At 51.0% G+C, this 16,154-nt stretch overlaps 1 protein-coding gene across 8 annotated transcripts in view; it reads right to left on the bottom strand.

Annotated features, from left to right (window-relative positions):
* OSBP2 (oxysterol binding protein 2) overlaps positions 1–16,154 on the bottom strand; it is a 132,684-nt gene that overhangs the window by 38,741 nt on the left and 77,789 nt on the right. The window contains exon 1 of one of the 8 annotated variants that reach the window (XM_087768838.1): positions 8,782–8,872. The exons of the other annotated variants lie outside the window; for them this stretch is intronic. Within the exon in view, the coding sequence (XP_087624964.1) occupies positions 8,782–8,857 (76 nt within the window). The 5' untranslated portion in view covers positions 8,858–8,872. Of the gene's footprint in view, positions 1–8,781; positions 8,873–16,154 lie in introns of those variants that run through there. 8 annotated transcript variants of the gene reach the window in all.

Genomic DNA, 16,154 nt, shown 5'->3' with positions numbered 1-16,154 from the left:
TGCAAGGTCCACGCGCTGGTCCAGCAGATCCACCCTGGGGCCCTGCCCTCGTCCCACAACGCTGCACACCCCGGGAGCACACACACCCACGGACACCGATCCAAACACAGCCCAGATCTCGGGCATGCAATCTGCACACAGGCTGGGCACAGGATGGTGGTGGCATTTACACAGCTCAGCCTGGCCAGAGCCACCTATTTCCAGTTCAAAAGGCCCTGGCTCTCTCCAGGCGCGCATCTGGGTGCCCCACGAGCATCCCGGCAGCCTCTCCTGGGCTGGGCGAGCTGCCTGAGCTCCACCACACGGATGGGAACCACCTCCCCATAGCATCTGGCGATCTGATCACTAATGAATCCAGTCTTTAATGGCCAATGTATAGTATATTATAATGTTCTATAAAACTACCAGAAGCAGAAGTCAACCACGCTAGCTTGGTTCTCATCACAGACACCAGCCAGGCAACTGTCACCACTGTCAAAAAACACCATTACCTCTGTGGGACTGAAGGGGATGAACCAAATTTGGGATTTTTCTGTTTGTAGACATCGGTAATACTTCCCAAAGATAATTTTATCTGTTTACAAAGGCTGCCAAAATTGTGCCAAGCAGGAGGAAGCATTTAACCTGAAAATCCCTCCTCCTCGCAGATCACAGCCTGGGGATTCTGACCATCATTAAAACACTCCAACACAGGGACGGCACCACATGGCAACAGACAGGCTCCGTCCCTTGCCGAGGCAGTATTTTCTGCTTGTCGCTGCTTATTTATTGAGGCTGTAGTAATGTTCCCTGCCTGGGTGCTCAGCTTGAGGGAGAAGGCAGGAACGCAGCATGGCCCATTTTTTTATCACTGTGCAGAATTACATAAATGCCTCGAAGCCCAGGAAAAAGAGGAAGGCACCTGGGTCAGACCACGCCAGTCGTGATGCTGCTCGTCCAAGACTGAGTTAGCTGAGCTGAACACCCCTCACCAGTTCCCCGCCTGCCCCAAAGCTGCCTTCATTGCCACGCCAGTGGGGCGGGCGGCAGGATCCCACCTTCCTCCTCCGGCCTGTGCACATGGAGGAACGGGGTGTCAGACCCCCTGCTGAGGCTGCAGACTTCAAATGAGACCTTAAGGCCAGACAGTTGCGATGCACACACGGGAGCAATGTGCAACACAGCCTCAGGAGCGAAAGCGCACCAAATGCAGAGAACAGAAAACTCATTATGTCTCCCATCCCCGCATTCGTGCTAAGCACATCCCCGTAACCGGCACTGCCTCCACACCCGCAGCCCCAGTGCCCAGGATGCACAGAGACCTGGACCAATTCATGCTTCTGCGATTCACAGTAAAATAAAAATATCTCAAGCAACGTAATTTGCTACAATTATTTCAAGTCAAAGCACAGGAAGAAGGAAACACAATGTCACAGCTACAATCCAAGCAGAGCAAGTTAAAGCAGAAATGATCACGCAAAGCACCCAAACAACCTCACTGCCGTCCCACCTGGGCGAAGCACTGACACCGGCTCTGAAGATGGGTTTCCAACCCCCAATAAATGCTGAAACACCTCCCTGCGCTGAAACACTCCACTCCTTACCACCCCCGCAGCACCAGCACAGGCCAAGCAGGATCGACCCTCACTTCACTCCCTGGAGGTTTCTCTCTTCTTACTATTTTTTAAATTATCCTCATGTTTCCTCCACTCCGTCCTTCTGCACTTGCTCCACACACAGTACTCACCGGAGACTTCGGCATCCTCCAGCGCCAGGCTGCCAGCAGCACACTGCTCTCCAACCCAGGGAAGGGACGTGTGAGGACCTGCGTTGCCCTTCCCCTTTCTCCTGGGAGCCCAATGGAAAGCTGACCAAAGCCAAAATAAGCAGAGAGACAAATCCTTCTCTTTCCTCAAGCAGCCACCAGTCCTTCAGGTCTGCACCAGGTTCAGTCCAACAGCTTGTGGGTAAGAGCAGACCCAGATCCAAGCGCAGGAGCCCTGCTTCCATGCCATGTTCACCCAGCTTTCCAGCTGGTTTCTTGGTACCACTGGGACAATCACCGCAATGGGAACGTTCCTGCTTGTCCCTATGGCACAGCCGAGAGGGTGGGGACAGGGTTGTCCAGGGTCTGGACAACCCCTCGTTTGCCTGTCTGGGGGAGGATAGTCCCAGGGAAGCTGCTTTGCTGCAGCAGTACGAGACCCACCAACTCCTACAGTTACTGCTGAAGGTTATCTATAAAGTGCTGCAGGAGAGAGGAGCAGCAAAATTTATACTTGTTGCTGAGGATAAAGGATTCACTCATCCAGAAAGGTGAAACAGCCGCAAGCCATTGCCTGGAGGTCTTTGCTTGCAGCACAGCCAAACGCCGGGGCTTTGGGGATCCTTCCCTCATTTGAGCCTTTGTATCAACTCAGCCAGAAAAAAAAATAAATGGATTTTGCTTTGCTAAGGCTGGTAAAAAACCCTGAAGGTCAGGAAATACCCACAGAGAGAGAGAGACTCTGCCCAGGGCTCCTCATTCGAGGACAAAAACCGCAGACAATTTGCAGAACCAAACCTGCAACTGGCCCAGCAGACTCGCCCCACTCGGGACTTCTGCAGCCGCCCGAATTGAGGGTTTCCTAATGGCAGTGATTCAAGATCACAAAACCTCTTGGAAGCTGGAGAAACTTATATTCCTAAATGCTTGGGAGCTAGGGAGGGGGAAAACATGACTCCCAACTATTTTTCCCATCCCTGGCAATGGCTGATAGGTTCAACTCGGAAGAGACCATCAAGGGCAAAGCTGTTCCTCACCGAGCCCCAGCGTGGACACAGCACACTGGGGACATCCGTGAGGCTTTGCTATAAACTCCACAACACACAAGATGAAAAAATCAAGGCAGGGCAGTACAGCATCCCTCGCTGGCCCACCACAGCCCCACAGCGATGGGAGAGCTGGCAGAGCAAGGACCACAGGACGGCGATGGTGAGGAACACCCAGGCATCCCAGCGCTGCCCAGCAGACTCCTGCTGCAAAGGTTTCCAGTGCAGCGAGCGTGCCCCAACCCAAAATGAGTTTTCACTTTGAAGGGGGGTTTGCAACACAAGCAGGGAATGAGGAGGAACCAGAACCGGGGCAGTGAGGACTTGCTGAGGGAGGATGCTCTGTGCTCGTTGCCTCTGGATGCCGCCCTTACACCTTTCACCAGTTTGGCCTTTTTGGATCCTCAGCTCCAAGCCCAAGCTGCCTCCCAGCAGCTCCTAAATCACATTAAACCTCAAATCAACGTCCGCTAGCTGGGCAGGGTCAGGGCAGACTGGGGGCTGTGTGTCTGGAACCAGCAGAAAACTTGGAGGCTCTGCAGGAGCCAGGAAAGCGTCCCTGCTCCCTTCACACAGGGAAGATCCTTCAAGGACACAAATACTATTTTAATACATGGTTTCCAGCCATACCACCCTCCCACGCAGGCCCCAGCACACCCTGCCACTGCAGAGGGAAGGGGCTTTCTGATGGATCCCCCTCCTTCTGCCAAGAACAGCAGTGCTTCTACCTGACCCTCGTCCCTCTCTGCACCAGGCGCCAGCCGGTGCTGCTGGCAGCAGCTCTGCCATCTGCTCTCTGCAGATGAAAGATCCTCCCTAAAGCAGCAAACCTTCAGTGGGTTGGCAGAGGGGCTGCCCAGCCCGGGGCCTCCCACCCGTGCTGGGATGTGGGTGCCCCTGGACCCCCTCGGGGAGCACCACGTCCCCAGCTCGTGAGCTTCACCTCGGCTCACCCTACTCCTCAACACAAGACAGGTTTGTAATGAAAGACAGACACTTAGCAAGAATTCACACCGCTCTTCTACAGCAAACAAAAGAAAAATAAACACAAAAGGCTGGCAGCAAATATTTGACAACAAATTGTGAGGTTCCTCTGACTCCTGTGCCTTGGATGAGTCAGCCCAGCTTCCACGGCATCCTCCCAAGGTATCCTGCCCTTCCCAAACTCAGTGTCCCCTGGAGACCTCCCCATGCCCGTCGGTGGTACACGGGGACCACCAACAATTTGAATCCATTCCCCCTCTCCCTCCTGCAGCCAAGCTTTGCACCAACCGCGTGCTGCTCAGGGCAGAGCTCACCGCTTGGTACCGGCGTCTCCGGAGGCGATGCCTGCTGGGACCCTGGGCTAAAGGTGGTCCCGAGGAGGAGGTTTCGGGCTGAACCTGCGTGCAAGGTGCCATCAGCTGTGTGGGAGCACGACCCAAGCCCAAAACCACCGCTTTTACCCTCTGCCTGCAGTATCGGGCAGGGCAGACGTGACACGCAAGCATGGCAGAGCAGGCCTGGCCCTCAGGCACCACAGCAACCCACAAAACAGCTACCAAGGTTTACAAAATCCTCCTTCTCCCTTCTGCATCAGGAAGATTTTACGAATGCAGTTGCTGTTTTACGGTCCGCATTTCTTGTCACTCACGATGCACACAGGAAACATCTGCAACTAAGGGCTCAAATACGAGACACACACCACCGTTAACAGCAGTTTTTAATAAATCTCCTCTCCAGGAACACACACAGCTTATATTTTGCAGAATGCACTTAGTTCCCCCACACTACACATCCTAAAAACACTAGCCCCTGGAAGCCGAGTCCCTTCATTCCCCATCTCATACTTTCCTTTGACTTGCGAACCAACTTAAAGGCAATCTGTTGTGATTTTTATTTGTAGGGCACTGGCATGAAGCAGTTGCTATAGGAACAGCCAGCCTCACGGTAAGCTGGGAAGATTATTTTTGGAGCTGTGATGCTATTTAATTTATGTAAAATGGATCAGCAGTTATCGGCCGTAAGCCTCTTCAGGCTTTTTTCTCAGCCTGGAGAGCAACACGAAACCTCAACGCCCAGAGCAGCATCTCACGAGGAGGCCATTAAGGCAGAAGCTCCCTTTACATTCCCATTTTCTGCCTCTAAAACTTCCCTCAGCTAAATATTTCCCATTGCTTGCAATTTCTCCGGAGCTGGTGGAAAAGCTGCTGGCTGGAAGCACAAGGCAGGCGCTTCCCCGTGCTGGCGACACGCTGGGGGCTTTGCATTGCAGCCTGCAGGGAAACCCAGTGACACGGTGCCCGTCGGAGGCACCACCATGCAGCACACCCACCCTGAAACCATGGGGGAGAGCTGGAGCAACCCCAGGGTGCTGCTGCTCACGGTCAGGCTGTTTCGGTGCTGCCCCTGGACGAGGGGCAGCTGGGAAGAGCCTTTTCAGGGGGAACGGGATAGAGCAGAGGGAGTCAAAACGATTGAAGGGTTCAGTGTTAGACCTTTTATTCTAAAACTCCCAAGCTGCACCCGGAGTCTGGCTGCGACACCTCCAGCCCAAAGCACCACAGCTATGTGGCACCACACCATGGCTAGGGCAGGCAATTAATCCCTGCTTACCTTCCTCTCCGGGTCCAGCACAGATGCTCTCCTCTTCCTACATCCCGCGCCTTCCTTCTCTGCCCTGTGAGTGGTAAACTTTCCCTTCCTGAGTATCCTCGCTTTGGGAAAAAGTCCTCATCCTTCCCACATCACCTTGAATTTCCACCTGAGCCTCCTGCAACCCTGAGCCGCTCACCCACTGCTTTGCTGAAGCCTCTGGAGCTTCTCAAAGGCAGGGCTGGCCCTGCTCATGAAATTAAATCTGGCTTTCTGCCGGTAGGAAAGGGGAATGAGCAGACGAGGGGGGTGAAAGTGCGGGATCGATATTGCAGAGCAAAGCCGAGCCAGACTGGCTCCCGCACCACAGAGGTGCTGAGCTCTGCAATGCCCGGCACCCACCGAGGAGCCACGCAAAACCCGAAAGCAAGCCATGTGCCACAAGTTGTCCTCTGCATCCAAACTGTTTCATTTCCCTACAGGGAAAAAAGATCATTTGCCGCTGTCCACAGGTAAAACCATAATGGAATAGAAGCAGGAGTTTGATGATGTTAATTAAAATAGTATTCGTGGGCTCCCCCAAAGCCACCAACAACCACGGCAGTGAAGACGGGGCATTTTGGCAGCTGCCTTTTGCTTATTAGAGGCAAGAACTGCACATCTGCCGGTAGGGAGCTGAGTTTTGAAGCATCCAATTCACCAGCCCAGCAGCACCTGCCCTTAGCAGCCCCACACCACTGTGGTTGTGCCCAGCGTCCCTAGAAAAAGCTGTCTTAGTGTTGTTTTGCAGCTGCACAGCAAGGCCAGGCTACCCAGAAGACCGCACCACCAGAAGCCAGGCACGGCTTGCTCCTCCATCAGCTCGCTCAGGAGGCAGAAGTGGTCAAGGCACCCACGGGTGAATTCAGCATCCATCTCTGGAAGAGGAAGGGGAAACAACAGAAACCAGAAACAGGGCCAAAGTCATCGACTGCCACATACACCTGTTTGAATGCCAAGTTGGTTGCACTGAAAAAGGAACTCAACTGACCTATTAGTCTTAGAGCAGCCCCGTGGGTGGCAGAAGCCGTACAGGGTGAGGATAACGGGCCCGGAGCACGATCCGGGTGACGCTCGGTGATGTTGGGCTGTCCAGAGTACTCCTGGCTTGTGTTTGCAGCTCATCTCACCCACCCCTGGAGACCATTTCCCCAACACACGATATGCGTTAACATCGCCAAGCCCCACTTCCAGAGCACTTTGGCTCTGGACATGCAACAGCACCTGCACAGCATCCCTCCCCTTCCAGCCACATCCTCCTCCAGCCGGCCACCACATCCAGCATCAAGCTCAGCGACGTGAGCACTGCAGGAGCTGCAAGACGTCGGGTATCAGAGCCCCAGCAAAGTGGCCACCTCAAGTTTGCTCTTCTCAGACACGGGAAGGAAGGTGCTGTCCAAGGCCGCAGGCAGCACCGGAGGCCGTCCACGGCACAGCGCTGCACCCGAGCACCTCTGCCAGCGATGCACCGTGCCGGGCTGGTACCACAGGCATCACCAAGAGCCGAGGCTGCAGTGCTGTGCTGCAAACACACAGAGCAAGTCTCTCACGTGCACGAGAAATGACAAGGCAATAAAAGACTCCATCATTTCTTCCAAATAAAACCCAAATCAGCTCATCAACATGCTGCCTACAAGTCAAAGCCAGAGATGGTAAAGCCACAAAGTCCTGCTGCTTAAGATGATACCAGTCATGCAACAAGAGTTTTGGCTGCAAGAAATCCCGCAACTCTTCCCACCTTATCAGCAAGGAGCTAAGCTGGATCAGATTGCCATGGAAAAGCACTTTTCTCAGGCAGGCAGCAACCTGCGCAGCCCACCAGAGTCACCCCCGAAATCCCAGTGAGATGCTCTGCTGACGCAGAGTGAAAGCTGTCATCAAGTACCAAGGAAACCACACCACTGCCCATTTCCACAATCCATAGCCCAAACTGCTCACCTTTTCACAACGGGAGAGCCCACAGCTGGTCTCCATCACAATAACCTCGTCCTACTCATCAGAGGATGCTGAAGCAGTAAATCAGCAATCCCTGACGCCGTTTGGAGATGGACTTCAGCACGGCCCACTGATGACGATGCTCCTTGGAGCGATGCTGGGAGGTTCAGCCAAACTTTGTAAAAAATCACAAGGCAAACCTGAAGCAAATGGTGGAGCAGCATCGGTGCTTTCAACGAACCCCACAGTGCTAACAAGCTTCTCTCAAAGCGAGAAGCAGGACAGCACAGGCCCGTTGCTGCCATGCTCTCCCAGGTCTGATGGGCAGCATATTTAGGGGTCGTTTTCCCAATCGCTATGGAGTGCTGCAGCGTGTGACATCCTTCCTATGATGCACTACCATGCAGTGACTCTGAGACATGATTTTGCCCGTCTGGGGACAGCAGGCTGCCAGCAGCCAGCCCAGGCAGAGCGCACAGGCTAAAAGAGGCACGTAAGGCAGCAGCAGAGATTCGGGAGCTTCCCTGCCACTTCAGTTTCCACGGGAAAAGTCAGCACAACCCATGCCCTGCCTCAGTCCAAGCTTTCTCTCCATAATTGTCACCAGAGGTCTACTGGAAAGCCCTTCATCATCTAAAGCGTGTCCCCTGGAAAACTCCCCGGTCCATAGCTCAGAGGGTTACAGAAACAGGTGACTCAAAGCTCTTCTTCCACCTTGCTGTCTTTAGGAGCTGATCCAACCCAACTTGTTTCTGATGTTGCCAGGGCACTGGCCACCAGCATATAATCGTCATCACAGATAATATGGCTTCCTACTAAAAAAGCAGAGCTTTATCTCTACCAAAAAGTGTCTAGGCTTGGTTCTCATAAATGTCAGTGTTTATCACCACCTCAGGTCACTGCAAGCACTCAGCACCTAAATTTCTCTGCGACACTTAGAAAGGAGGATGCATTCAACACCTACACCTCATTTTGGGGGGCTGACCACCAGACCCATCACCCAGCCCTCGCTGCCCACGGGGAGCTGCTGGAGGCAGGAGCAGCCTCGGGAGCCGCTGCCCGCTCCTCTGACGACAGAGGCAGCCCTGCATGACCCGCACAGACATCTGACTTTTAGATGTCTGACGCAGGCTAAATTAATCTCTGCTAAAGTCTTACCTCCTCCTTCCCTCTCCCAGGGGAATAAAAGTACAGTGGCCGCCAAATCACTGTCCTGCAGTGGATGGTGCCTGACCCAGCTGCCTGGGGGAAACCAGGCAGGGAAGAACCGCGCAGGTCTGGGGATACTCAGGGTGATGCAGCCCCCAGGGACGAGCCGGAGGAGTTGTTCCTACAAACAGGAGCAGCCCCAGCACGGCCCCATCATACCCATGTCAAAAATGTCCCCTGGCCGAGCCGCTGCAGGTGGGTCACAGACTCTGCCTCCCCCCTGCCTCAGTTTACCTCCTGCTGCCATCCGGAGCTGGTGCCCAGGAATCACGGTACGTTTGCTGGGTTTGGGGACGATCAAAAGAAACATGGGATGGGACGGACAGGACACAACACAACTGCAAAACACAATGTGAAAATAGCAATTTTTCACCCTCAGCTACCTTCTCATTTCTACCTCTTGTGCACTTTCTCCTGTCTTTTCCCGTACCTGTTGAGGAATTGTCATAGAATCATAGAATACCAGGTTGGAAGGGACCTCAAGGATCACCTGGTCCAACCTTTGTATGCAAGAATTTGCACAGTCTAGGCGAGATGGCCCAGCACCATGTCCAGATGAGTCTTAAACGTGTTCAGCATAGCGGAGTCAGCCACTTCCCTGGGGAGATTATTCCAATGATTGACTGTTCTCATTGTGAAAAATTTACTTCTTGTGTCTAATGAGAATCTCCCTGGGATTAATTTGTACCCGTTACCCCTTGTCCTCACCATGTGACTCCCTGTAAAAAGGGAGTCTCCATCTTCTTTGTAGCTCACCTTTAAGTACTGGTACATGGTGATGAGATCACCTCTAAGCCTCCTCTTCTCAAGGCTGAACAAGCCCAGCTCCCTCAGCCTGCCCTCATATGGCAGGCTTCCCAGACCCTTGATCATCTTGGTGGCCCTTCTCTGGACCCCCTCCAGCCTGTTCACATCTTTTTTTGTATAACAGGGACCAGAACTGTACACAGTATTCCAGGTGTGGCCTGACAAGCGCCAAGTAGAGCGGGAAGTTGTGTATCTAAACATATGAAAAATATCACGCTTTTTTGGTAAAAGCCTTTTTTTCCTCCCCAGGCAGAGTGAAGGAGGTCCATGAGGACAGGCCAGCATCAAAATCAACCTCTGCTGAGGCAATCCAAGACAAAACTCCGAGCCCTTGCTCCTCACAGGTGTTTCCACAAGTCAATACCACGGAAAACAATCCCACCTCCTTAGGAGATTCCCTATTTATCCCATCATCAACCAGTCTCCCTGCTGACACCACGGGTTTGATTCAGAAACACCAGCCCTTCTCATCTGGGATTATCCGGATCTCTTGGAAACGTTGATCACCCGTCATTTCTCAACTGGAGCAATTTCCACGTTGGCTCTAGAAGACGCATCTGCTTTCATCACTTTTAATAGCTATGAATATTAAATGGAAACGGGTATCTATATTTAATAGTCTAGCCGGGCTGCCAAAAGATAGATGGATTTTCACAGCCATCTGCAGATGCAGGCACAGGCGGTACTTTTGTGGTTATAAAGAATTACGCTGGAAATTAATCATCAAAATAGTACAGCAAATAATCATTCATAAATCATTCCAAATTTGGGTGATCACTTAGCAATTATCACCAACCTGGCAAGGCTATTTCTTCTCCCTGCTAATGCAAATGGAAAGCTGTTCAAGCAAATGGAGGCCTAAAAATAGCCAACATTGGTTGCTCGTGACAAGCTGTGACATTTCCTGAAGTCACATTTGGTGGAAGCAGGTGGTGGGCGCCAGCCAAAGAGGGAGGACCCCAACCCAGCAATGGGACTCCACAGAACAAATCCAGAGCTCAAAGACCACTGCTCCTCACAAAATATCCTATCAGATTCGCCTGAAATCCGTAAGTACTGTGGAGAGAAGTGAAATGCGTAAGTTTTGCAGAAATTTAAGTCTTAAGACTTGAGTGACGTGATCTACGTTGGCCCAAGGTTGCGCAGGGGGTTGGATCAGAGACCTCCAGACCTAAGTTACTCCACGACTCCAAGCTAAGTGCAACTTTGTCACTTGTAATAATTGCTTTTGGTTAACAAATCGGATGTAATGCTAAGTTGCAATAACAAGGGAAATTCAACATATGTATCTGGTTAAAAATTAATAGGTAAAATAAGTAGGATTAAGATGGGCTTAAAAATCTTCGGAGGATAGCCTGGACAACACAGCATCCTTCTTCTACCAGGCCATGTTGAAATAAAGAAGGTAAGCAACTCTTCCGTTTTGATTTAAAAAAATATTACTACTAGCTCTTGATTTCTGTAACTGTGATTTCCTTAATACTTTGGTGCAGCTGGTTGGAGCCAAACCTAAGGGGAGAAATGATGCTTTAACGTGGCTCTACAGCGCTTGCTTTTTTGGTATACAAACACCACAGTGACATAAGGACTGAAAAGACTATGAACAAGAGACCAAAAGGATAAAAACCAGCTGGGGTTAATCTCTCTGCCTTGTATTCAGGACAAATTACAGCTTACAAGGAAAGCAACCAGGCAAATACACACCATTACAGTAGGGAACGTGTCCAAGGGAGCCGGGAGCGCAAAACAAAGGTACCAAGTCTGATGCAATGAAAATGCCTCCTTGCAAGGAATGATGCTCCCAAGAGGAGGCTGCACAAGGAATTTCTTCCGAGACATCAGAAAGTTGATGCAATCAAGGAGGCTAACCGAAACGATCAATAGGTCTTGATCTGCTCTGGCACCAGCCCTTCGCCATTCTCCTTGTGACTGATCCTTCTGCGCTGATGAAGACCCATTTCCAAACGAGGTGAGCAGTCAGTTCCATCCTGTCGATCACTCGATAAGCCACCTGGGCCACCAGCCTGAAGCAAAATCCACTTTACAGCTGGAGCTGCCTTGGGACCACAGCCTCAGCACAGCACCAGCACCCACCAGCCTCCATGAAACAAACGTTTGCTTCGGTGCAAGCAGACCCTACCGAAAACTTTTCTTACATGCTGCAGGAATACCAGAGCACCACATTTCCAAGAAAAACCCACACTAAGTTTAATTTTCAGGATTCAATTGGCAAGCAAACAATATTTGTCCCATTATGGCACAGGACCATATAGGAGATCTAAACTCATAGATTTCTTTTGGCACAAGCTATCTTTGCCATAAGGGTCCTGAAAACAGTGAAGCTACACCAGGGATGAATTTTGACCCACCTTATGTTACCTGCTTCCTTTCCTGTGAAATACGTATTAAAATACAAGCCTGAATGGAGAGTGGACATACCAGCCCATTAATGCACGCAAAGGACTTCTTGTTTCTTGAAAGAAAAGCACTGGGAAAGCACTAAGTATGTTTATTACGATTACTGCAGCATTCCCAGTCCAGCTATTGAACATTTTATTGCTGCAATTAGAAAATGATGATGTTACCAGTCAATAAGCCTCAGCAGCAAATGCTGCACTTTATCCGGATTGCAGTCATTCTCTCTTTCCGGCACATACGGGGTTTTCCAATTACCCAATCGCCTGAACAACTCCAATGAGCTGATAAGTTAGGCTACAAAGATGTACAGATGGGTTTAAAATACACCGAAAGGCAGGGTCTAAACTCAAAATAAGACGGACACAGTGGAGAAAAAGAGACTAAAAGACAGGACATGATAAATGCAAGATACCACGCTACATCAGTAGAGAACCAATCCAACAGATACTGGGCAACCACCTGGTTAGCAGAAAAAGAGCCAATGATCATGGCTTATTATAAATCCAATATAAATTACAATGGATCTTTTAAAAGCGAGCTAAAAAAAGCAAATAAATTCAGGGTTATAGGAACAGAACAGTCATATCTGAGACACACGATGTAATTTCCACTAAGTCCCCAACAGCCTATGCCTAGTTTGGGATACTGCACTCCTCAGACAGATGTGCACCATAGAAAGACACCCATGAGGATGACACTGGGGCTGGAAAACACATCCTGCAGGGAGAGACTGAATGAAAGGACAGCGTTAGGCAGAAGTGGGAGAAAACTGACCGAAGACATGCTAACAGTCTACAAATAACAACCTTTTTTAAGTATAGAAGGGACTGATCTCTTCTCCATGTCCACAACAGATAAGAGAACAAGCCATGAGCTTAAATGGTTGCAATGACTCTGGATATGTGGGACAACTGCCTAAGCCCACGGGCAGGGACCAGGGGACTCCGGCACTGGAGACGTCTGGGGACAGGAAAAGCGGCCATCTGCAAGCATCGCTTCAAGGGAGATAGATAGATAGATAGATAGATAGATAGATAGATAGATATGTGTGTATATATATATGTGTGGGATGAAACATGGGCAGGCATCAGTGCTGTCTCCACAAGTGTTTCAAGTGAATTTCTTCAAAAGCTTTCAAAACTCTTCTCAAGATAAGCCAGCAGGACTTTGCAGGGAGATTTCGGTTTGCTGGCTTTTGGAGGAGGTGGTAAGTTGTTTTTTGGTTTTTCTTCTCTGTCCTTTGACTACAATATTCTGCTCTCCATTTCCATTGGAATAAAAAGTCTGGCAACCACCGGAACTATGGAGCCAGACCTCAAACCTGCTGCACCAGAGTCACAGGGCCCGAAGAGCAAAGCTGGCAGGGAACACAAGAGATAAAAATTAGTCCAGCTGATGCTTTTGTTAAAACACTGGAGAGGCCAAGTTAGCCCCGCTGGACATGGCCAAATGTCCCCTCCTGTCCCCTGCAGACAGTTCTGAATAGCAATGAAAAAAAATGGTGGTGAAGGTGTGATTATATATGAGTGGAAACAACCGCTCATTATCAGATAATTGGTGGCTCATGCTGCACATTTCATCACCAGAAAGGAAAATAAAAAAAAAAAAAAGGCCTGATAAAAATAGAAACTTTTTCGTTATACAGCTCAGAACAGCAACGACACGCAAAGTACCGACCTCCCAGTAACAGCTTGGGGTGCAAAGCTCCGCTCCGCTGCCAGCATGTGTTAACACCTGCCTCCCGGTTTGCAAGCACAGTTAATCACGGGCCCCAGGGACAGCAACTTTGCTTTTATTCATACCTGTGAAACCAGGCAGGCTGCTTCCCTGCGAGGGGATCCTTGCAGGAAAGGCTCGGACTAGCCCCACCGGCACCACGGTGGGAGGCAAGTGTACAACCCAGGTGCCTGCAGCATCACTTTCTGGCTCCTTGTTTCCTTTGCGAGTCCGGTAAGGGTCCGGGGGGCCCCAGCACCTCCAGCCAGAGAGACTGGAGAGATCAGTGGGAGCCCAGCACGCCTCCAAGGGGTGCCACATTTCAGTGGATCATAGAATCATAGAATCATAGAATCGTCAAGGTTGGAAAAGACCCTTAAGATCATTGAGTCCAACCGTTAACCTATCACTGCCAAGTCCATCTATACCATGTCTTCAAGCACCGTATCTATCCATTCTTTAAATACCTCCAGGGATGGAGACTCAACCACTTCCCTGGGCAGCCTGTGCCAATGCTTGACCACCCTCTCGGTGAAGAAGTTTTTCCTAGTATCTAACCTAAACCTCCCCTGGCGCAGCTTGAGGCCATTTCCTTTCGTCCCATCATTTGTTACTAGGGAGAAGAGACCGACCCCCACCTCACTACAACCTCCTTTCAGGTAGCTGTAGAGAGCGATAAGGTCTCCCCTCAGCCTCCTCTTCTCCAGGCTAAACAACCCCAGCTCCCTCAGCTGCTCCTCACAAGACTTGTGCTCCAGACCCTTCACCAGCTTCATTGCCCTTCTCTGGCCACGCTCCAGCACCTCCATGTCCTTCTTGGAGTGAGGGGCCCAACACTGAACACAGCACTCAAGGTGCAGCCTCACCAACACCGAGTGCAGGGGCACTATCACCTCCCTGGTTCTGCTAGCCACACTATTCTTGATACAAGCGAGGATGCCATTGGCCCTCTTGGCCACCTCGGCACACTGCTGGCTCATGTTCAGGTGGCTGTCAGCCAACACCCCCAGGTCCTTTTCTGCCAGACAGCTCTCCAGCCACTCCTCCCCCAGCCTGTAGCGTTGCATGGGGTTGTTGTGACCCAAGTGCAGGACCCGGCACTGAGCCTTGTTGAATCTCATGCAGTTGGCCCTGGCCCAACCATCCAGCCTGGCCAGGTCCCTCTGTAGGGCCTTCCTACCCTCCAGCAGATAGACACTTCCACCCAACTTGGTGTCATCTGCAAACTTACTGAGGGTGCACTCGATCCCCTCATCCAGATCATCAATGAAGATATTGAACAGGAACAAACCTTTGTGGAGCAACTAACACCAGGGAAGGAAAAAAAACCTGTTTTATGGCTACCCCATGCTGGGCGAGGACCAGTACCAGGAACCGTGATGGAGAAGGTCATTGCCAAGAGCCCATGCAGACACACGCTGCACTGCTACAGACGATCTCGATGGACTGGGCCTGTCCATCAGGACCTCCATTTCCCAGCGCAGCCCTGACAGCTCTGAAGCCGCTTGGTCCTCCTGGGAGAAGCCTGAGGAACACTTTGGGGTTGGGTGCAACCAGTGCACGCAAAGGCAACAACCTGCCTGTTTCTCAGAGCAGCTATTCTGCCATAGCAAAAGGATTTCTGCCACCCAGACTCCCGTAACGTTCCTGCCTCCCCTTCCCCAGGGATTCAAACTGCAGAAGACATCCCCTTTTATAATCATAGAATCATAGAATTGTTTGGGTTGGAAGGGACCTTTCAAGGCCATCTAGTCCAAGACCCCTGCAATGAGCAGGGACATCGACAACCAGATCAGGTTGCTCAGAGCCCCGTCCAACCTGACCTTGGATGTTTCCAGGGATGGGGCATCTACCACCTCTCTGGGCAACCTGTTCCAGTGTTTCAGCACCCTCATCATAAAAAATTTCTTCCTTATATCTAGTCTGAGGACGTCTCGTCTGCAGAGGGAACCTGTTCCCTCTTTGCATCTTTAACAACCACAGGTTTTTGTGCCAGAATTTCATTCACAAATCACTTAAGGAGTTTGCTGAGCACAGAGGAGACCTTCCAACTTGTTAGAAGATCAAAACGGCGTGCTGCGCACTAGGATCGCTCTGTCGGCTCCCTGGGTACCGCTCTGCATTAAACTAAATTAAAGCAGACATCGTAGGACACTGCCCAGAGAAAGGCTCCAGGCTTGCTAAGGAAGTCAACCCCAAATCAGCCCATGTGTGCCACCCAACAAGTCCCAAAGTCCAGCTGCTCCTCTTCTGCAGATTTCAAGAACGAAGGAACGATGGCAATGCTGCAGAGCGAGTCCCCAGCCCACGCTGTACCCGCGAGTACCCAGTTCCCCTTTCAACACAACCTCCACCATGGGAGTTTGATGGTAACATTGAGATCTTTCCTTTGGGGTATTCTTGGGTCATTAAATTACTTAGCAGATGGAACGAAGATCAATAAATCCGTCATTCAGGCTGCCCTGATAGTGCTTGTATTTAAAAATATCCCAAGTCAAATTCCTGCAGCAGGTATCAGGTTCAGCCCCAGAAACCTCCTTAGGTGGAGAAGATGCACCCCAGGGCTGCCAGCTCCATTGCATACTCTCTATTCTTTCATATTCTATTTTTCCATGGGGTCCACAGTCCACCAGGAAGAACCTGGGGATACGGAAGCCTCCAGGCAG

This window comes from Nipponia nippon, unplaced genomic scaffold, assembly GCF_047370975.1.
Source record: "Nipponia nippon isolate SJK-2023a ecotype South Korea unplaced genomic scaffold, ASM4737097v1 scaffold_30, whole genome shotgun sequence".
Taxonomy (NCBI): domain Eukaryota; kingdom Metazoa; phylum Chordata; class Aves; order Pelecaniformes; family Threskiornithidae; genus Nipponia; species Nipponia nippon.
Note: the sequence above shows the minus strand (reverse complement) of the source record. Positions and strands in the feature narration are given on the sequence as shown.